At 30.1% G+C, this 25,066-nt stretch overlaps 1 protein-coding gene across 4 annotated transcripts in view; it reads right to left on the bottom strand.

Annotated features, from left to right (window-relative positions):
• Window positions 1-25,066, bottom strand: part of LOC111684412 (filamin-C) — a 68,804-nt gene that overhangs the window by 25,717 nt on the left and 18,021 nt on the right. For 2 of the 4 annotated variants that reach the window (XM_023446569.2, XM_023446572.2), the window contains exons 2-8: window positions 19,516-20,166; window positions 19,151-19,456; window positions 18,023-19,087; window positions 16,142-16,552; window positions 15,708-15,899; window positions 15,212-15,645; window positions 14,727-15,151 (exon numbers count right to left, since the gene is read on the bottom strand). In XM_023446569.2, the coding sequence (XP_023302337.2) occupies window positions 14,727-15,151; window positions 15,212-15,645; window positions 15,708-15,899; window positions 16,142-16,552; window positions 18,023-19,087; window positions 19,151-19,456; window positions 19,516-20,166 (3,484 nt within the window). Of the gene's footprint in view, window positions 1-147; window positions 688-8,995; window positions 9,359-14,726; window positions 15,152-15,211; window positions 15,646-15,707; window positions 15,900-16,141; window positions 16,553-18,022; window positions 19,088-19,150; window positions 19,457-19,515; window positions 20,167-25,066 lie in introns of those variants that run through there. The other 2 variants (XM_023446570.2, XM_046954945.1) reach the window with 2 other exon arrangements.

The raw sequence follows: 25,066 nt of genomic DNA, 5'->3' as shown, positions 1-25,066 counted from the left end.
TTTAGACTTGCCCCTAAACTTCACTCAGTATTATGGTGTAGGGTATAAAAATATACACACATACGGAGGTAGACTGGCCCATGGAAAAAAATTATTGTATAAAAGATACAAATGTTAAAAAAACAAACAAATTAAATTTATACACACCTCTTTTTAAAACGTACTCTCAATAATGTTATGTAGTTTGCAATAGTAGTGGTATTTTGTGCAAACACTCACACACACAAGTAGATACTCTTTAAAATCAATGCAAGTTTGTAATTTATGATAAAGAGTGTGAGAGTATTATATGGGTATTTCCGGTTTTGTTATTGTTTGTTTATTAGTTTTTCGTACAATAAAACAAACAAACATATAATATCAAAAGTGCAATTAAACGAAGAGTAAGCGAAGAAGGCAGAGAAGATAACGGAACAGCAGGTTAATTTAAATGAGATAAAATCCTGTAGAGATTTAAACGGACGACTGCAACAAATTGTTGGAATTCTTTTGTAACGACGAAGACAGCTGGTAAGAAAGTAATCACAACGGCAGTAGAACGTTTAGCGGTTATTTTGGAAAAAAAAGAATTATTTTTCACTATTTTTTTTTCGTTCTTTTAATTAAAAGAAAAAATTCAACAAAAAACTATATTTTTTTAAGGATATTTTTTTATATTTTTTAAATTATTAACACAATAGCTTTGAGCTTGAAGAAAAAAATTTATATAAAATTATTATTAATATATTTATTTTTTTGAAGTAACAAGTTCACAAAACCGTTACAATGAGTTATTATTTAAATGACATTTTAATTTATTTTGTATTGTTGGTTTTTTTTTTAATATTTAAGTATTTATTTTGCAAGGTTAAATTTATAATTTTATTGTATGACAAATTTATAATGACATTATTAAGCCATCATTATTATATTAATTTATATTTGTTGCGTTTTTTTTTAATTTTTTTGAATAAATTGTTTGATTGTATTAATATTTTTATGCAAATTTTTTTAGCACTATATAAATTGTTTTAATTTTCATTTACATATTTTATTTTGAAAACAACATATAAAATTAATTTTATTTAAAAAAAAACAACAAAATTCCTTGAGCTTAAAGAAACACACAATTTCTAAAAATAGGTCTAAAACCTATAGACTCGTCTAAACACTAGTCAATGGATTCGACTATGGATTGGACTAGAGAGTCAACGATATACTTGTCCATACTCTAATGGATAGATTTGGCCATAGTTTCCCTTAGAGACTTGGTTGTAATTTGGTCTACTACTTGGACTCTAATGAATGCTTAACCTTAAGCTAGGGACTAGTCTATGTACTCAATAATAAACTTGATGATAGTCTTTAAATTACACTATATAATACTCTTTAAATTAGATTGTATACTAGACTATATATATTCTCTATATTTGTTATAGACTAGGCTATAGACTCTACTATAGGCCACACTATTGATTCAACTATAGACTCGACTATATAGATGTCTATAGATTCGTTCATTGACTTGACTATACGCTAGGTTACTTACTAGATTGTAGACTGAACTGTACACTTGTCCACTGACTTGAATGTTTTTAGTATTCTATAGACTCGACTGTGGACTAATCAAAAGATTTGACTATAGACTAAAGTCTATTATAATCGAAAGATTTGACTATAGTCTAGTCTAGACTGATCTGAAGATTGGACTATAGTTTGGTCTATAGGCTATAGACTCGACTATAGACTACACTATTGATTCAACTATAGACTCGACTATATAGCTGTCTTTAAATTCGGCTATTGACTTAACTACATGCTAGTTTACTAACTAGACTGTAGAATGGACTGTACACTAGTCGTCTGACTTGACTGTTTACTATTCTATAAACTCGACGATAGAATAATCGAAAAATTTGACTGTAGACTAAAGTCTATTACAATCGAATGATTAGACTATAGACTGGTCTAAAATTTTCACTATAGACTGGTCTAAATATTTGACTATAGTTTGTTCTATAGATTCGACTATAGAATCATTTATAGGTTAATCTATAGATTCGACTATAAACTAATGTATAGATATGACTACGTACTAGACTATAGATTTGACTATATACTAGTCTAAAGATTCGACTATAAACAGAGCTATAGATTTGACTACAGATAAATCGTAGAATTAACCATTGAATAAATAGATTAGACCATAGCCTATAGATTCGTTTATAAATTTAACTTTTTACTAGACTATAGACTAATGTATCCAACTATAAACATTTGTTGATAAAGCTTCAAGATTTCTAATGCTATAAATTTGCTTACAAGATCAATTTGCTTCTTCAAAAAAAGTCGAGAGAAAGTTTAACATTATTTACTTAAAGAAATTTAAATATTGATAAGATCATTTTTGTACAAGCATAAGTATAACAGATATTAAAATTAATATAAACTAGAAGTTAGAAGTTTGTCTAAACATTCTAGTTATTAGTGGTGCCCAAACCATCACTCAAAATGAAAATGAAAACTTCTACGCCATCTTACGAAAAAATATAAAACTTTCACGATCGCTGAAACATATATTCGAACTATGGTTCTATGAAGTGCCGTAGTTCCTAAGTTTATCGATTGCAAACAAAATTTATTTATATAGATTTTATAATATTTTACTTCCTATATGTATAATTTCGAAAAAAATAACCATCTGTTATATAAACCTATTATTACTCATTTAAATATAAATATATTAAAAACGAGTTTCAAACAGAAAAAAATATCATTCTTTTGTCTGTTAAATTTTTTTTCACAAAATTTCTATTGAACAATTTCTTTTATTTTTTATATTTATTTATTAAATAAGCATGTTTGTTTGATTTTATTAACCAAAAAATTTCACTCTCATTTTATTGTTAAGCACACTCATAGAAAAAGCTTAGAGTTTTTTTTCAAATCACCTTTTATCATGCTAATCTACTGTAAGTCTATAACAGACTCGTAATTCATTTCAAACCTATCGATCATGGTCGATCAGAGAATAGATTACACTGGTGTGGTTTCACATACTTCGTGGTTTTTTTGCTAGATTCGTTCATGATGTAGTCAGTACAATTGTTTACAGACTACTTCATATGATAGACTATGGACTAGTTAATAGGCTAGCCAACAGACTAGTCAACAAACTAGTCAATTGACTAGTAACCAGATTAGTCTAAAGGCAAGTGAATAAATTAGTCCGCAGACTAATCAGTAGACTTGTAAATGGACTTATCAATAGACTATTCAATATCATAGTCAATGGACTAATTCATATACAAATCAATAAACTAGTCAACTAGTCAATAGAATAATACATACAACAGTCAATAGACTCAATAGGATAGTAGACTAGTCAACAGATCTTTTCATATTCTATCATAGACTAGTTAATAGAATAGTCCATTAACTATTCAATATAGTTATCGATAGACTATTCTATACGAATCTCTAGACTAGTCCGTGGATTCATAGTCCATAACAATAGGCTGGTTCATATATTAGACTACAGGTTAGCTAATAGACTAATTCAATTTAGAATATGGACAGATCTCTAGACTAGTTTATTGACTAGTCCATAGGATACTCCAAACTAAACTGATAGATCTCATTCCAGCAAAAATAAAATACTTTCAAAGAACAACCACTTTATCGCCACTTAAAAAGTATCACTAAGTGAATTTGTTTACTTTCTATTGAAGTGATGCTTAATAACTTCCGAAGAAGCGAAAAAATACTACTTCTGGAATGCTGTATATAATTTTTTATTCTCACATGTTCATGAGTTAAAAAAATGTATTTTTGGACTTTTAAAATAATATAAAACTACAATTTCGCTTCCAAATAACTTCCAAGAAAAGAACATAAAAACAACATGTTGAGCATGACTTCAGAAGTAGTGAATTTGTAATCAAAAAAAAAGGATATCTCTTTTATGATAAGCCTGTGTTAAAATCATCACTTTTTTAGATCTTTTTTAGCACTTTATCACCACTTTAAAAGTATAACTAAGTGTTTTTTTACCTTCTGTGGAAGTGATGTTTAATGACTCTGAAAGAAGCGAAAAAATGCTACTATTGAAAAGCTATTGATAATTTATTTATTATTATACTTTTATAGACTTTTAAATAATATAAAACTACAATTTCGCTTCCAAATAACTTCCATGAAATGAACATGAAAATGACATGTTTAGAATAAGTTCAGAAGTAGTGAATTTGGAATCAAATTTCGCTCCAAATAACTTCCATGAAATGAACATAAAAATGACATATTAAGAATCACTTCAGAAGTAGTGAATTTGGAATCAAATAAGAAGGACATCTGTTTTATGACAAGCCTGTGTTAAAATTATAACTTCTTCAGATCTTTTTCAGCACTTTCATGGAGTAAATTCAACTTCTTTGGAAGTATTTATTTTACTGGGATATGCTTAGCAACTTAAACGCATAATACCAGTTAAGTAGTGTAGGGCACACAAATGTTAGCAAATGAAGAATTTCGTTTAGTTAACGTGTGGTTTATTTAAAATTTTGAAATAAATATTTAAATTGAATTTTAATTGTAAAGTTTACTTTAGAGTTATTTGAACTTTTAATGAAATATGAATCATATTTAAAAGCTGAAACGCTTTTGTAAAGAAAACTGGAGCAAAATTCAAAAACAATAAAGAATTTTTCATTAAAATGTATCTGTCATGTATCTGTTATCTAGTAATGAACAATAAACTTCCTTAAAATTCTTAGACAAGTATTCAGCAGAATTATTTGTTGTTCTCTTTTACATCTTAAGCCACAAACGCCTAATAATTTGCTTATATTTGTCTGATTCCTACCTGTTCCTCAACAATACATTCTATACATAAGAATTTCTCACCAATACATAAAACAAATAATGCCAACCTGCCTCAACATAACAATTACTCAAGCAGAAAACAATGATATATGAGGAGATTTCTGTAATACAAGACCCAACAACAACAATAGTAACAATGCTCAGGAATCAACTTGTACATAAAACTACCTGTTAATGGAAAATCTAAAAGATTTTGTAAAAAAATCCCCAGATAAAAGTAAAACAATAGAAAATGGAATCGGCCTTACTTAACCTTAAAATAAAATTCAAATTTTTGCCAGAAATCTTGAATAATTTTTTAAACAAATTTTTTGCTCAAATCTTATTTCTGTAAATTTATCTTAAAGATAAAAAATCCATGGTGAGAACTCATTTTCTTACAACATTAATCACAGGAAAAATAAATGTTGTAAGTCAAGCTTATTTTTTCATTATTTAATTTATATTTTCCGCTTGAAGATAAGATTTATAAACAGGGTTATAAAGTTTGGTTTTCCTTACATGTTTATTTTGTTGAAAATTAAATGAAATATTCACACATCACTCAAATTAAATTGTATGGGAATAAATGTAAATTATTGCAATTAAAATGTCAAACAAAAATATTTTTTTCTATCTTCATGTGTGGGATTTGCTAAATGCTAAAATTTAGGAGTAGTAGACAGTCAGACAGACAGACATGCAGGCCACTCAGACATTGATCAAAAAGGGCGACACATGAGCTACTTCAAAGTGGAATTTTCAATTATAGTGGAGTCTAGGGTTTTATTTAAGTGAGAATTAGGTGGGTAATAAATGTAGAAAATATCCATTACTTAGGTACTATTTTTCTAAATTGCAATAAGGTACTTTTTCTAAATAGTAGTATTTAATAAGAGAATTTAAAATGACTACTTTAGTCAAAAATGATTCAAAATTGTTTCACTTGAACTTTGACCTTAATGTTTTCTAAATACACTTGGTGTATTGTGATGATCGAAAACTGATCGAACCTAATTCCCGATAAGTGATTAAAGGCACTTCACACGATCACACTTTACGTACATAAAATCTATTGAAAAATTAAAATGAAATTCCGCGTGTATAACAAAAAAGATAGTAAAAATCATATGATTTATATTATTTGCATTTACACGATTGGTATAAAACAATAACAAAGTAAGATGGAAACAGCTGTTTCACTATTTTTTTTTTGTATGTTTACATAAAAACACATCCCTGATTTAATGCGAATTGCTTGTTTTTTTCAATAATTTCAAAAAGTGAAGAGAGTCGTACGACTGTCAAAATTTTCATCTGTATTCTCTCTCAATGTGTGTTGCAACAACATGGTTTCATTTAGACGATCTCATCCCTGCTATTCTACACAAAATTTTGACATATCATAGTACTAGTGTGTTCGTGTGAAGCCGACTTTAGGAATTGAATAAAAACATCTAAATATCGTTTAAAAGGGATATATAGAAAAGTTTCTGCAAAATAGACTCTTCTATAGAATTTTTTGGGCATAAAAGTTTGCTATATTTAAAATTTTCTGCATAATAGTTGTTCCATAGAATATTATCTGTATAATAGTTTTTTCTATAGACAATTTAATGTAAAATTGTTTTTTTTTCTAAAATTTTCTGCATTAAAGTTTGACTTTATATAGATTTTGAAGTAATATCAAAATATTAATAGTTTATTCTTTAGAAATACTTTTGTATAAAAAATATTTTTTTAGGAAATTTTCTAAATAACAGATTTTCTATACAAAATAACAGTTTTTCTGGGGAAAATTTTACGTATAACAGTTTCTTATAGATAAGTTTCTTTATAACATTTTTTCTATAGAAAATTTTCTAAATAACAGATTTTTTTTAGAAATTTTCTGAATAACAATATTTCTTATTAATGATTATTACAGAGAAAATTGTCTGTATAACAGTTTGTCTGTAGACATTTTTGTCTCTGTATAAAGATTACCTTATAATGGATTTTCTCTTAGAAAAGTTTCTGTATAATAGTCTTCCCAATAGAAATGTTTTCATATAAACGTTTTTTTTTTCTATAAGTAATTCCCTGTATAACAGTTTTTCTTTAAAGATTTTTCTGTACAAAAGTACAGCCTAAGTAAATTTCTAAGTGGCGTGTCATAATGTCCATAGACCTTATGACACACTTTAAAGCGACATAAGATCCATAATTTGCTAAAAATTTAAGAAAGAGACTCTCTTATCCCTAAAAAATTTGCTCCTAAATTTGGTGTATGCTACATTTTGGACTCCTATTAAAAAGTGTCCTGGATAGCAGGCCTTCGGCCTTGCGAAGGAGTTTCAAACTCTAGGGTATATCGAACATCGGATTCGCTAAATTAAGTTTTTTTTTGATGAAGTGACTCTTTGTAATCCATAGACTTTATGTCCCATTGCTCATGGACATGGAGACACTTTTGAAATTATCATAACGTCCATGGACATTATGATTGAATTTAGTGTGTCATAACGTCTATGGACATTATAACATATTTCTATAGAAAATTGTCTGTATAACAGTTTTTTTTTTATAGAAAATTTTCTTTATAGTAGTTATGTCAAAAAGTCTTTTCTGTATAAAAAAATTTGTTTTTAAAAACGTTTCTTTTCTATAGTAAATTTTCTATATAACAGTAAATTGTTTAGAAAATTTTTTATATGACTGTTTTTTTTATAGAAAACTATTAATATAACAGTTTATTTGATTGAAATTTATTTGCATAACAGATTTTTATAACATAATTTTCTGTATAACAGTTTTTTCTATAGACAGACTCAGAAATTGATACTGAACCGATATATTAAGGACCAATTTTTTTGGGCGTCACAATTAGCAGCACAAACTCAAAATACCTTCAGCAATATTGTGGTTTTAAAAATTAAATAAAAAATTGTATTCCATAGAAGGAAATTAAATCTAAATTTGTTAATATTTATTTAAAAAAAATTCCAAATATGTAAATAACAAATTTTGTTGTAAAAATAAAATACTCAGAAAAAACAAAACAATTTGCTTTAGAAAATTTTAAAAAATATGCAAAATATGCTATAAAAATGTTCGAAATATGCAAAAAATATTCAATTTAAAGCAAAATATGCAATTCAAAGCAAAATATGCAACAACAATTCGATGCCATTTTGTAGCAAATTCTTTGATTCATAAAAAAAACTCGTTAAAAGTCATTTTGAGTTACAAACTAAAAAACAAGCATTTGCATAGAAATCCTGTTAATAACTACGAAAATGCAGAATATTTGGCTAAAAAATTTTTGAACAAAAATTTGAAAAAAAAAATTTTTTCTTTTAAAATTGTTAATGAACGATAACAATTTCAATACATATTATACATATTTGTATAATTGTCACTATTTAGTCAAGTTCAAGAGCTAATTAATTAAATAAATACAAAATACAACTGTTCATTTTCTTTTTTGTTTTTTATTAACTAATAAAGCATATTTGTCTACTTAAACACGCCAACCTAAAAAAAACACAATATATTTAATACTCATAGATTAAACACAAAAAAAAATTATAAAAATATTTTCGAATCAAAAAAAAAAAAAAAATGTTCATTAAACTGGTTTTCAACATCATATTCGATTAAGGCAAAATACAAAAACTATCAGCAAATTTTTAGACAGGCAGCATTTTTCAACCAAAAAAAAAACCAATAACAAAAAAAGCTCTAAAACAAAGTTTTTTTTTACATTTTTTTAGACATTTGTTTAAAGACTTTTAAGAAGTTGAGGAGTGTTGGCAACATTTGCATATTTGGTTTTTAGAAAAAAATATCTAGATATTTATTTATACTTCTTTCTCAAGATAAAACTAAGAAAAAAACTAGTAAAACCAATTTTTTTTAATTGTTGTTGTTTTCATTTTGTGGTATTTTATTTAAAATTATTAAAATTATGTGCTCATGCTCAAAGAATTTAAAAAAAAAATAATAATTTAAAATTAAATTTGTTCAATGAAATGAGGTTATAGAAAAAGTGCTTTAATTTGCATTTAAATTTAATTTTATTATTTATTTTATTATTACTTTTTTTCACTTTTAAGTTTTTATTCCAAAGATATTTTATTTTATTATAGATTTATCATTTAATTACATTTACATTTCATTTATTCATTGCAGTTAGCTTCGTTGCAATTAATCACTTTTTTTTCTAAATAGATTTATTTATTTATATAATAATTTATATATGTATAACAACTTTGATTTAAATAAAATCTTCTTTAACTTTTTTTATTTTTGTTAAAAAACAATATAATTTTTTTTTCAATTTCTTTCTTAATTTCAATAGCTGTGCCTTGGTATGCAGCTAAAAAATATTTTTTTATATATATTTTCACTTTATATGTAGATGCATAAACAACAACAAAAAAACACCATAAATTAATAGTAATATCGAATATAGTTTTTAAAATTTGAATTTCTATCCGTTGACGTGTCAGTTTTGTTTAAAACGCGAACTCAGACTGCCGGCTCTTGGCTTTAAGCCTTGTTTAGTTAGCTAGCTAGCTGGCCCAGGTGTAAGCGAAAATACATAAAACAAGTAAAACCTCAACTTTATACTCACGTCTTGTTCTCAAATGAGAGATCGAGATCGAGAGAGAGAGAGAGGAGATAGAAATAAAGAGAGTGGTAGAGATCGTTGTAGAGAATTTATCTAATTGTAGTCTTACAAATGATGTCGATGTAGCGTTTGTGGTTAGAAATTGAGATTTTTCTAAAAAAAGACGTATCTTGTCATCTTAGAATTGATCTTTTTTAAAGATTAAAAGACTATAATTATCTTTTAATAATTCAATAATTTTATCAATAATTTTATGGCAGTTTTTTCTTTAGGAAATTTCATTTATAATAAGAAATTGCTTTTATGACAGTATAACAGTTTTTTTCTTTAAGAAATTTCATTTATAATAAGAAATTGCTATCAATAGTTTAATAAACTGCAGTATAACAGTTTTTTCTTTAGGAAATTTCGTTTCGGACATTGCCGACTTTATGAAAACCTACACCAGTCAGTCTGTTAAAAAAAGTGGAAATTTTTTTAGATTTAGATTTTTAGATTTTAATCGTTTTTATTAGAAATTATAAGAGAATTTTGATCTTTAAGACATTTTCTGAAGTGGGGGTTGCATGGGGGCTAGGGTCAAATGAGGCCAGATCACTATGAAAATCAGTAGTATAAATTATCGTTCTATAAAACTAAGTTTTGCAGATTTTTGTTGACATCATAGAACATTAAATGTAATTATGATCCTAAAGGTCCGATTCGGGGGTAACGGTTTTATGGGGGATTAGGGGAAATAATGAACCAATTTCAACCTGTAGCGTGCGCACAAGGTTTACATGGACAGACATATAGACAGACAGATGGACGGACAGACGGACGACTCAGAAAGTGATTCTCAGCAGATTTAAAGATGGGTCTAGGACCAATATTTTTGGATGTTACAAACATCAGCACAAACGCATAATACCCTCCCCACTATAGTGGTGTAGGTTATAAAAAGTGTTGTGTATGACTTGCTCGCTAGCAAGTGAGTCCACTCGGAAGTCTTGTAGCCCATTGTGGTAACCTTTGAATTAACATACCCTAATACCGACAAAATAAGGATTTGAACGGCTTGATTCATTTGGTCTTCGTATAAACCAACCGGTGCTTTTAATAAAACCATCATTATGTTTATTAGTGACGCATCTCTGAGACAGTCTAGATCATGCTCACCAAGATAGAGTACTTTGTGCTCTTATAAGGCTGGACAGTCACATAGAAGGTGTTGTACCAATTCCACTTCATCTTTGTCCAAGCAGCTTCTACAGTAGCTATAATTTGGGTAGCCCATACATTTCGAAATATGACCAATCATACAGTACCCAGTAATTATACTACATAGTTAGAAGTCTAAACGAGTTCTTACTAAGAGACAAGAGAGTCCTAGTACTATATATTCTCAGAGTGGGCCAGAGCAGTCTCGATATTCTACAAGTGGTAACCAGGTTTGCCACCTGAGTTCATTTTCACTTAAAGTCCATTTATCTATCAATTTTGGTAGGGTCGTCAGCGGAGTGTGAATATCCTTTTGCGCAAAGGTTCAGTCTAGGGACGACCCATATCAACTCAACGTGATGTTGCGTCAGTTGTGCCAATGATTGAATACAATTGAGAAGACATTTTGACTTAATAACATTGAAGTTAAGAGCTGTAATTGATGCAAGACTGTCCAAGTATATATGTATAGTTTTTCAAAGTGTTTTTCAAAGTGTTGTGTATGAAGGTATTTTCTATAGAAAATATAAAGTATAACAGTATTATTTTATAAAAAATATTAAGTATAACAGTTTTTTCATTAGAAAATTTTTAGTATAACAACATTTTCTATATTAAATTTGTGTATGACGGGTTTTCCAGTAGAAAATTTTGACTGACTCAGTTCTCAATAGAAATGTTATGTATATTATTATTTTCTTTGGAAAATATTTGTTCAATTCACAATCGATGTCGTATCGTTGAAGCGTTGTAAGTCATAAAAAATTTTAAAATATTTTTTTCGAAACAATAATAAAACTTACGACATACTGCGATACAACCTTACAACAACGATTGTCAATTGAACAATCATGCATAACAGTTTTTTTTTATAAGAAATATTAAGTATAACAGTTTTTATAGAACATTTTGTGTATTTGCTATAGAAAATTTTAAGTAAAATATAATTTCATTTAGAGAAGTTTGTGTATAAGCTTTTTTTTGTGTACAACACAATATTCTATACAACTTCTTTGTAAAACACAATTTTCTACTGATAATTTTGTGTATAACACAATTTTCTATAGAAATGCTTTGTATAATATAAATTTCTGATGATAATTTCGTATATATTTTATTATCTTTAGTAAATTTTGTGTATAACAGTTTTTCCATTAAAAAAATTTCATCTAACGTTCTACGTCTCAATTATTTTCTATGTGCCACTAAGATGTGGCGATATTTTTTTTATCAACAAATACTTCAAATATTGAAGCGTTTTCATTCAAACTATTCGTTTTCAAAGTCGTGCTCTGGCTTCTCATTTAATTTCTTTCTAGAAACTAAAAAACATTATTATCATCTTTCAGTAAATATCTTTGCTCACACACCTGTTGTTTTTGCAATTACTTATAGTACGTATCTTAAAATTCTTTGTTGTGTTTTAGGGTTCTCCAGTTGAAACATAAAGTCGAATTTTCCACTTTTGGATATTTATAAAAGATCGATTGTTCGACCTTTTTCTATTCATGAAAAATGGATTTTTCGACTTTTTCTATTTTATGAAAAACTAACTTTTTAGACTTCTTTCGACTTGTTTTTTATTTTATTTACATTGTAAACTTTTCGCCTCTTTTTCATAGACAATAGTAAAGTAATAGTTTTTTTCGACAAAAAGACGATTGTTTGATTATTTGAAAGTCAATTTATAAAACCCTATAAATCGAGTTCTTTCATTAATTTCGTATCTTAGCGTACGTTTTTCGTTCACCAAATTATTTATCTTTTTTGTATGTACATGCAAAGTATATAAATATGTATCTGTGTTTTGTATACTTTAAGAAATTCATTTAATATTGTTTAGTTTGTATGTTTGTGCTTATAAGAGATAACAGAAGTAGATACTATTTAATTTCATGAAGGTGTATTTATTAGATACTTTATTATCTTAACTAAAAGGTTCGTTTCTTAGATAATTCATGGTATCAAGTAAGTTTGAAAAGCACTGCTAAATCCTTTGGTTGTGTTCTATGCTAAGTTTGTGTAAATGTTAAAAAGATACTTAAGATAAGTTGTGGATAACATCCATAAAATTGAAATATTTAAGTATTGTGGAATAGAACTGTAAACTAGGCTATAGACTAGATTAGACTATAGACTTGACTATAGACTAGATTATAGATTAGACTATTTATACTAGACTATAAAATAGACTATAGGCTAGACTTTAGGCTAGACTATAAACTAGACTATAGACTAGTCTATAGACTAGACTATAGACTAGACTATAGACTAGACTATAGAGTAGACTATAGACTAGACTATAGACTAAACTACAGACTAAACTATAGACTAGACTATAGACTAAACTATAGACTAGACTATAGACTAGACTATAGACTAGACTATAGACTAGACTATAGACTAGACTATAGACTAGACTATAGACTAGACTATAGACTAGACTATAGACTAGACTATAGACTAGACTATAGACTAGACTATAGACTATAGACTAGACTATAGACTAGACTATAGACTAGACTATAGACTAGACTATAGACTAGACTATCGACTAGACTATAGACTAGACTATAGACTAGACTATAGACTAGACTATAGACTAAACTATAGACTAGACTATAGACTAGACTATATATTAGAAAATAGACTTGACTATAGACTAGACTATAGACTATACTATAGACTAGATTAAAGATTAGACTATAGACTAGTCCAGACAATAGACCTAGACTATAGACTAGATTACAGATTAGACAATAGACTAGACTATAGACTAGACTATAGACTACACTGTAGACTATACTGTAGACTAGACTATAGACTGGAATATAGACCAGATTATAGACTAGACTATATACTAGAATATAGGCTAGACTGTAGACAAGACTATATACTAGACTATAGACAAGACTATATACTAGACTATAGACTAGAATATAGACTAGACTATAGAATAAGACATAGAGTAGACTATAGACTAGAATATAGACTAGACTATAGACTATACTATAGAATAGCCTATATACTAGACTATAGACAAAACTATAGACTATAGGCCAGACTATAGACTAGACTATAAACTAGACTATAGACTAGACTATAAACATGAATATAGACATGACTATAGACATGACTATAGACATGACTATAGACATGACTATAGACTAGACTATAGACTAGACTATAGACTAGACTATAGACTAGACTATAGACTAGACTATAGACTAGACTATAGACTAGACTATAGACTAGACTATAGACTAGACTATAGACTAGACTATAGACTAGACTATAGACTAGACTATAGACTAGACTATAGACTAGACTATAGACTAGACTATAGACTAGACTATAGACTAGACTATAGACTAGACTAGACTATAGATTAGACTGTATATTAGAATATAGACTAAAATATAGATAATACTGCACTATAGACTAGACTAGGCCATAGACTAAATTATAGACTAAACTATAGACAATACTGTAGATAAGTCTATATACTAGACTATAGTCAATATATAAACAAATCTAACAGACAAGTTTATAGGCTAGACATGAAGTTCCGGATCTGAATCTTGAGATTCAGTATTTAGACTATAGACTAGAATATAGACTAGACTATAGACTATACTATAGAATAGCCTATATACTAGACTATAGACAAAACTATAGACTATAGGCCAGACTATAGACTAGACTATAAACTAGACTATAGACTAGACTATAAACATGAATATAGAAATGACTATAAACATGACTATAGACATGACTATAGACATGACTACAGACATGACTATAGACTAGACTATAGACTAGACTATAGACTAGACTATAGACTAGACTATAGACTAGACTATAGACTAGACTATAGACTAGACTATAGACTAGACTATAGACTAGACTATAGACTAGACTATAGACTAGACTATAGACTAGACTATAGACTAGACTATAGACTAGACTATACTATTTATTTCACACTTCTTTAAGGACGGTTTTCAATTAAATTTTGACTTAAGTAAATTGTCAAAATCTTAATCTAATCCTAATTCTTAACACTCACCTGGTACCGTTTCACCATTAAATGTAATTTGCACTGTATGTATTCCGGGTTCATGGGGCGTAAAACTGGCCACAAAACGTTGACCACCCAATGAACGCACCGATGAAGTGACACGACCACCATTTACTAATATCTCCAAATTACCAGAACCAGCCTTAGAGCCATCAATTTCAAACTCAACCGGATAACCAATGGCACCATTCGGTATATCCTGAACGCGTATAGCACGGGCACCGGTAACACCAGTCAAAGTACTTTCGATGGGGCGAAATCTAGAGAGCGAACTATATCCACCATTATTTGGCGTGGCAGAAGAACTTTCAGTAACTATCTGTTGGCTTGATTCTTTGACAGTACGTGTAAATCCGCCGGATTTATCGGTATACGAGTTGTTCGATTGTGACTTGACAGTGATGGCACTGGGTCTAAAAAGGATTTTAAAATTTTTTATTGCAGAAATTTTCCAAAATTTTAAGAAAACTTACTTATAGCGTTCGCTTTCATCTACCGAATCCCTAGATCCCCTTCTATCACTGTGATATTTTTGTTCATTCAAGGCGAACTTATTGTATTGTGTATTACGATGTGTTTCATTATCTATATCGGGCCGAGCATAACTTAAATCGGTATTCAATTGTGATTCGGTCATATTGGCCAAGGATTCCAGAGAATTATGTGACAACATGTGTTTTGTTTTATTAATAACATCCCAACTATCACGTCTAGCGGAGGCAGGCTTCATAGAAGAGACTCGTACATTTGACGAATGATCTATACGTGGTTCGGGTGAAGCGGTACGTCTTAAACGTTCAGCTGTACCATATAGAGAAGGACTGGCACGTATATTCGAATCGGTTACAAAATTCGAAGTAGATTTGTAAGTTGAAGATTTTTCCACTGTGCGCGATTCAAACCCATTCTGTTTAAAAGAAAATTTTTTATGTTATATTTTGTTAGTTTTCCCAAGAAAGTGAAACCCACCTTATTCAATGTAGTGCTGGGACTCATGCGATGTGTGGCTGTTGTTATATAGGCGCTGTTGGGCGAATACCTTTGTACCGGTGAGGCCGACATATGTCTGGGGCTGGCGTTCAAATTACGTGTTGTGGTTTCATAAGGTATCGAAGTTTTTATAGTCAAGGGACTATGAGTACGTATTTCACTAGATCTTATCTGAGGTTTTAATAAATAAATAAAATTTAAGCCAAAATATTAGAAAAAAAAGTTAGTAAATTTTTCTTTTTAAAATGTTTTTGATTTAGCATGCTTCATATAACTAACACAACACATACAAAGATAATCATATAAAATCGTAAAGTGTTAGTGAAAAACAAAAATTAGTTTAAATTAAATACAAACAAAAGAAATAAAGAAATAAAATCAGAAATCTAAAAAATATATATAGTTTTAGTTACATCATGTGTGGGACTGGACATAATGGGACTCAATCTCGTACTGTACGAGAAAGAGCCTCGTGTTGCTGTATTTGTGCGTATTTGCTGCTGCTGTTGCTGATGGCTGTTACTACTGCTATACGAATGTCTATGCATTTGTTCATCGTGCAAATCTTCACGATCTTCACGTGGTGGCGCCAATTTTAAATCACGTTCGTTTTTCCTTTGACTATACAATTCATTCTCTTTGTCATAGTAATAGTCATTCTTGGACGATGAAGCATTTGATGTTTTCGAATCGCGTCTCGGTGTAGTGACGTTATACAAGTCAACGGAATTTAAGTATTTCGTTGTCGGTGAGTCATTGTATTCACGTTCACGTAATGGTGGTTGTGGTGCCGGCGGTGGCGGTGGTGATGTTGCCAATTTTTCCTAAAATGTGTAGATGAATGTTTTTTTTTTTTTGTTTGTTTTTGATTGTTGGTGTAATTAAAATATATAAAATTTCGAATTTGTATAATGATGACGGTGCTGACGATTAAGTGTCATTGATAAATTTTGCTTGGATGTGTTTGTAAGTGTGTGGGGGTTTTACGTGATTTTTTGTTAAACGATTAAGAACTGGTGTTTTTTAACTTAAAGTTGTTATATGAAGTTAGTAAATAAAGTTGTTAAAATTGTTTACAATCTAGTTTGAAAGTTCAATAACATCGATTAAGTTTTATATAAGAAGTCAGCCAAAAGCACTAATATTATTATGATGTTCTGAAAGTTTTAGAGTGATTTCAAGACATATATACATCATACAAAATAAATTTTAAAAATTTTGGAAACTTAAACCTAAATTCCTTGCTGTTAAAGGGATTATGCTATAATATGAAAGAATTCAATATATCAGTATAGAAAAGTTTTGAACTGAACTAGAACTGAAATAGAAATGAACAAGAACTGAACTAAAACTGAAATAGAAGTGAACAAGAACTGAACTAGAACTGAACTATAACTGAACTATAACTGAACTATAACTGTAGAACTGAACTAGAACTGAACTAGAACTGAACAAGAACTAGAACTGAACTAGAACCGAACTAGAACTGAACTAGAACTGAACTAGAACTGAACTAGAACTGAACTAGAACTGAACTAGAACTGAACTAGAACTGAACTAGAACTGAACTAGAACTGAACTAGAACTGAACTAGAACTGAACTAGAACTGAACTAGAACTGAACTAGAACTGAACTAGAACTGAACTAGAACTGAACTAGAACTGAACTAAAACTGAACTATAACTGAACTAGAACTGAACTAGAATTGAACTAGAACTGAACTAGAACTGAATTAGAACTGAACTGAACTAGAACTGAACTTGAAAAAACCTGTAAATAATATAGAACTAAACAAGCACTGAAATAGAACAAAACTAGAATTAAACTATAACTAAACTAGACCTAACTTTGAGCTGAACTGGATCAATGTCCTAGTAAACCAACATCTTTGGAAGTAATCAATTCTATATTGTATTATCTACCAAAATATAACATTAACTTCAATAATAAAAAATATTTGTAAATGTGTTAAGAAAGAGGGAAAGGAAAAAGGAAATTATTCATTAATTTAACATGCACATAAAAAGTCAACCAAAGAAAATTAAGAAAATATACAAACAAAAAAAATACTTATGTAAGTAATTTACATGGATTCTCTGCTACCATTTTTACATATTAATATGCAACACGTAAATTCAATTAACTTAAAACATTCATATACTACCCGAACAGCCCCAATTTTTCCACTTATTTCATTTTTGTTCCCTTTACTCCCGCAACAAGCTTTAAATACATTCCTTTACGGTAACTACCACTCCTTAAACAACAGTTGAGTGTATGTACTCGGGCTTACCTCACTTTCTCTCTTGTAGTAACTGGAACTTGTGCGATAATCCGTGGTATCCTGCTTGGGTGAATATTGTGGTGAATACGAACGTTGACGTTCATTGGTGCCAATATTTGTTGTTGAAATTGTTGTTCCAGATGCTGCTGTTGCTGTATTGTGATTGTGATTAAGTAAATCTCTGCGGGACAGAGAAGATGTGGCCGCATTACGATAGTCATTATGTCTGGTGGACGTTGTTGATGTATAGTGCATTGAGGGACTTTCTGAACGATGTTTGTTGTCGTGTAATGGACTGCTACGTGTTTTGCCAGAACGTCCTTTGGTGCCAACACGCATTATAAATGGTGAACCCTTGACGTCATAACCATTAAAATACACATAAACCCGATATTTGCCATTTTGACGTGGCATAAATGTGACACGATATTTATTATCAACAATTTTCTCCACCGAACAAACCAATGAACGTTTATCATGGACAATGTCTACATGCAGTTCCCCATTCACACCCACACCACGAGCATCCACCTCAAAGGAATGAGCTCTCAAGGGCATAGCTCCATCTAGACCGTGTACAGAGACACCAGAGGCATCGAATACAGCACAAGTAAAGGGTCCACCTTGTATATGACGTCCCTGATAGGTAATGGCAATTTCCCAAATACCTGCCTCGTCCGGTTTAAATATGGCACTGTGACCCTCTTCGACTTTCTTCAAGGGACAATTGTGTGATATACCCGTGGGCGAGACAGCGGTAACAAGAATGTCTTCGGTTTTCGGAGCACCAGTAGCATTAACCAAGACTTCAACTAAACTGCCTAGAGCACAGGGAGCCATACCGGGTGGTGCTACTTGTATAAAGCGAGGCAACACACGGAAGAAATGGCCACCCAAACTATCATCGCCAATTTCCACAACAATCTCATGCATGCCATACTTATCAGGTACATAAACGCCTTCACCATGAGCATTTAATTTAATCTGTTGTGCATTACCAGAAGGCGATACAACCAGGGCTCTAACGCTGCTTAAGCTAATGTCACGTGACATTATATCTATGCGGAAATGGGTCTGGAATTATGGAGAGTAAATAAGTTATAAAATCTTATGGAAACTGAATCATTTTCAAGGTACCTGTTCTCCAACTCTTCCCGAAGTACTTTCCAAAAACACATTTACCAAATCCGATAGCGGTGGTCTGGGTGTTACCCACTGTAAATGAGCAGCATAAGCCATTATGCCCAAGTGCTCCACTTCGGGATTGGCCATATCCTTGGCGGTTAAAACCGGCTGAATGCCCAATTTAGCACCAGCATCTATGGCTTTGCGTACATTATTCTCATAATGAAAACGATCGGTGCTGAGTTTTTCTGGGGCTGGAGCGGGACCTCCCAAGCCTTTGATAATTTCACACATAACACGACCATCATTCCAATCGGTCTAAAAAGGAACAATATTTTTATTGTAAGCGTTTTTTTTATAAAATTTAACAAACTCACCGTAAAATTTTTCACAGGCTCTCTAACTTGTGTATTAACCCATCGCATGGTGGCATTATAACCAGGTCCACCAGGTTTCATAAAGTAAGATAAATACGTCATACCTGACAACTCATCCAACCAGGGTGAAGCCAAATATTCCGGTTCCAATACTTTCGGTACACCAAATTCACTTTGAGCCAAATTCATGGCATGCGTACAATTACGTACACTTTGACTAGGATCCATAGAGCGCCAGTGAGGATATAGGCCCGGTTTACAATAATCCAAAAGAGCTGCCAAATTTACACCACTATTCCAGTCGGTGGTTAAATTTGTTATCTTACAATCGGGCAAGGCGGCTTGAAGCCAGGCCAACATTAATTTACGTGGCGGGAACTTACTGCGACCTATCTGATAGCGTACAATCAGGGACCATATAAGGCCCAAGATCAGTTTAACATTACCATTGACAATGTCCACATTGCCAATATTCACCAATTTAATGTGATCTTTTTCTATGGCATTCAAAGCTGTAGTGGCATTTTCCAAATAATGATGTTGATTTGCCGGTCTACGATTCCAGGAGGGTTTAAGGGGGCGTGTCTGTAGACTCTCCACCAGTGCGCACAGGCATGTGCCATCACAAAAATCTGTTGCCCAGTCATGGACCTAAAAGTAAAAGAAACAAATGGTTTTTTGTTTAATTTTGTATTTCATTTCCTGTTTGTTATTTGTGTTGGTTCCAAAGAAAAACTTTTCCCTTAAACAATTATTCATATTCATGTTTTTCTTTTACATATTTTGTTTTTTTTTTTGTGTTAAGTTTTGTTTGTAAATTAATTTAGTTTTTCCTCTACATAAAACCAATGAAATTAATAATTTTTTGTGCTACGTGTAGTAAAGTTAGAAATTATTAAACAATCATTATGTATTGTTTACGTTATGTCTATTAGGGATGTTGCAAGAATGATATAAATATAGTGTCAGAGCAATAAAGTTAAGATACACTCAACATTTCATCTATTGAGTTTCAATAGTCTTGTCTACAGTATATATTGTACATGGCTCAGCCGCTCCATTTAGAGGCACTTCACACAACTATGCAAATAGGATGACGATCTCTTGAGTCTGTTGCCGACTCACGAAACCATCAAATTAGCCGAGGACTTTGTTCTTACTCACAGAGATCACACTGGTAAATCTGGTATGAACAGAGTTTTCCCTGACATTCATCAAAATTCAATTGAACCCACGTTTCATTCATTCGACACACTTATAGAGAAAAACATTCGAAACACTTCAATACTTTAGGTATTGAATTAATATAGTATCATACAAACATAACACCAACTCATTTCCAACCCTGAGTTCCACAATCACTTTTCTGTACAGCACCAAGCTTATACCGAATCATAGATTTCTCTGCGCATTAGCATTTTAACTGACTTTTTTCTCTTTTGCGAAACTGGGTTTAAAACACAGCCGAGATAAAGTCTGAAACCTTTTCCTGTGGTACACCACTTTGTAGTCCCGTCAGAACATTACAGTTTAAAATATAGACTTGATTATGATTTCTTACATAGTCAAGTCTTCGCTTAGTCTCACAGTCACTTTTCTGTAGGGTATCTGTTAACTGGGATACAGCACCAAACTTATACCGAATCATAGATTTCTCCGAGAATTATCTTTTTAACCGACTTTTTCTCTATTCCGAAACTGGGTTTAAAACTTAACCGGGACTAAGTCCGAAACCGGATTCCGTGGCACACGATTATGTGGTTGTTTAGTTATATCCAAAATGACAAATCATGCCAAGAAAAGGAAGAGGATTCACAGTCACAATCACAGTCTAAAATATAGACTTGCTTATGATCTCGTACATAGTCATGTCTATATACCATAATTTCGTCTTGTTTATTAAATATAGACTCGTCCACACTATAGATTCGTCTACTGTCCTGGCTATAGACTGTCCAGTCTATAGCCAGGACAGTAGACGAATCTATAGTGTGGACGAGTCTATATTTAATAAACAAGACGAAATTATGGTATATAGACATGACTATGTACGAGATCATATTGTCCGCGCATTAGCCTTTTAACCGACCCTTTCTCTTTTGCGAAACTTGGTTCTAAACACAACAGGAACAAATTCTGAATCCGGTTCCCGTGGTACACGATTATGTAATTCTATAGTTCCGTACCAAATGTCAAATAGTTCCAAGAAAAGGAAGAGGTTTCATTTGATCAGTCTAGAATATAGACTTACTTATGATCTCGTACAAGTCAAGTCTATATACCATAAATTCGTCTAGTTTATTGCCTATAGACTCGTCTACTGTCCCGACTATAGTCTAGACAATAGTCTTGTGTATTGTTCTGATTATAGTACAGACAATAGTCCTGACTATAATCTCGTCTATAGTGTAAATAATAGACTTGTTTATAGTTAGGATTATATGACTATGACTACTATCTACTGTCTGATTAGACAATAGTCTTGACTATAGTCTCGTCTATAGTGTAAATAATAGTCTTGTTTATAGTTTTGACTACAGTCTCTCCCAAAGCATTGACTATAGACTTAATTATAGTTTTGTCTATTATCATGACTATTGTCTCACTTATTGTCAAAATTATAGACGTAGTTATAGTGTCATCTAAAGTCGTCCTCTCTATAGTCTTCATTATAGTCTTGTCCATAGTCTAACGTATGGTTATAGCTATATTATCATCAGGTCTAATGATAGACTTATCTGTAGTCCTAACTGTAGTTTATAGTGTTGACTTTTATTTTTAGTTATAAAACTGTATTAATAGTCTTAATTATAGTCTAGTCAATAGTCTAGACTTAATTAGAGACTATAGTCATGACTCTTCTTGTGTATTGTTCTGACTATAGTCCAGACAATAGTCTCGTCAATAGTCTTGACTATACTCTCGTCTATAGTGTAAATAATAGTCTTGTTTATAGTTAGGATTATATGACTATGACTATGGTTACTACAGTCTCTCCCACATCATTGACTATAGACTCAGAGGCTTGACTATAGTTTTCTATATTATCATGACTATTACCTCACTTAAAGTCAAAATTATAGACGTAGTTATAGTGTCATCTAAAGTCGTCCTCTCTATAATCTTCATTATAGTCTCGTCCATAGTCTAGCGTATGGTTATAGCTATATTATCGTAAGGTCTATCTTCCACAGTTAGGACTACTTATCTGTAGTCCTAACTGTGGTCTATAGTGTTGACTTTTTATTTTGGTTATAAAATTGTATTGATAGTCTGAATTATAGTCTAGTCAATAGTTTAGACTTAATACGAGACTATAGTCATGACCCTTCTATAAAACTGACTGTAGTCATGTCTACATTTTTGACTATAGTCTCTTCTATATTCTTGACTACAAACTTGCCTGTTGTCTTTATTTAAGCGTCGTCAGTTATCATGTCTATGTTTAAAATTGTAGTCTAATGAATTTAACGAACTATGACAGAAAGATCCGATATTTACAGAGTTTTCAATCGGCCCTCGTATATTTACACATGTATTCATAAATAATTTGAATAATATATTTTACAAATAGTTTACAAAACGAAAATTCTTACAAAACTTTAGATTTACTTTACAAATATGTACACATTTATGTATGTATTTACTCTAAGCAGACAAACACACACATAGAACTAAAGTTTATATAATTATATCTAAATAGTGAATAAATTATTGTAATATGAAGTGAAATAAATATTTGTCTTCAATATGAAACTAAATAGAAGCTATTAATAGTTAGTTGGGTAAATTTAAGTTTGTCATCAGTTAGATTAAGTTTGTGTTAATGTTTGAAACTTATAGAAAAATTGGAACTTTTATACGAATTGTAGGTTATATCCGACATATAATGTATTTTAAAATATTATTAAATATAAAATAATATTTAACATATTTTCTTTACACCTAAACCTAAATTATATAATTTTCTTTTTTTTTACTTTTATTATGTTAAACAGCCCCTCTTATGACTTAATTAATTATAAAATTTTTCTATAATGTCATTATTTGTACAAGGAAATCATTATAATCAATGTTGTTGTTATTCAAGAAGAAAAAACTACATTTATTTTAACGTTTTTCTGCACCTATTTTATATGTGAGAATTTGTTAAGGGAAAAAAAAAGAAAAATTATAATCATGTGAATCTATATTTGGTTTTCTGTTTGATAAAGTAGTTTTTACAAATTTAAACTACATTTTTTTATAACAATTTCTTTTTACTCTATAAATTTTTTCCATTTTTTTTTTCAAATAAGCTCAACACCAACATAAATTAATGTTTTATTCATTTGAAAGTATAACATAAACATGCTTGGAATGAAAAAAAAAAAATAATATTATTAAAACTAAAACGAAAAAAAATTAATAAAAAAATATTGTTAAAAAAAACATATTTAACTGTAATGGAAAGTTATGTGGTTACTATAACATCACATTATTTGCCATAATTTTTTTATGATAATTATTATTTTACTGTGCCATCATTGTTAAATATTTGCAACAATTATTGTTATTATTTATTTTTAGCAGGTTTTTTTTTGTTCGTTGTTAAAATTACACGAGTAACTTGTTTGAGATAAGAGAGAAATATGTTTTAAAGAAATATTTATATTATTGATAAAATAAATATTTTAAATTAATAATGATATATTACTAGAGATATTTAGCGGAGATTGGCAATGGAAGTACAACTTCGAGACCATAGGCAGGACCATAGGCTAGACTATATATAATACTTTCAGATTATTGGAAAAATGTTTTAAAGGGATAGGTAATGGAATCACATTGTGGAGAGTGAAGGCCGTTCTATTGTCGAGACAATTTATAATACACTAAAAAAATTCATGCCTAATATATACGAAAAATGTCGTACATTGTACGAATCGTTCGTTGTTTCGCACCACGAAATTCTTTCGTAATATATACGAAATTGTACGAAATATTTTAGTATAATGCAAAATATTCTTGAAAATAAATATGGTAAAATTTACGAAATATTAATTTATTCAAACATTTTTGTACATTTTAAAATAAATTTTCAAATTTTAGTTCAAAATTATTCTCCACACGAATTTTCAATTTTTTATGATAATAATTTGAGAATAATATTATACTTTTCTTAAATATTATAAAAATGTTCTAGGTTTATTTAATCATAATATAATTAATATCAATATGTTTAATTTCGCTAAAATTGAAGAAAAAAATATTACGAAAGGTTTTCGTACTTTCGTAAAAACAGAAAAGGGTTTTATTAAATAATATTTCGTATTATACACGAAATTTTTGTAAATATTACGAAAATAGAAGTTACGAAATTTTTTTTCGTAAAGTTGAGCATGGATTAACTAGACTATAGGCTAGACTATAGACTAGACTATAGACTAGACTATAGACTAGCCTATATACTAGACTATAGACTAGACTATAGACTAGCCTATAGACTAGACTATAGACTAGACTATAGACTAGACTATAGACTAGACTATAGACTAGACTATAGACTAGA

This window comes from Lucilia cuprina, chromosome 6, assembly GCF_022045245.1.
Source record: "Lucilia cuprina isolate Lc7/37 chromosome 6, ASM2204524v1, whole genome shotgun sequence".
In the NCBI taxonomy this organism is placed as follows: Eukaryota; Metazoa; Arthropoda; class Insecta; order Diptera; family Calliphoridae; genus Lucilia; species Lucilia cuprina.
This window is presented reverse-complemented; position numbering and strand designations above follow the sequence as displayed.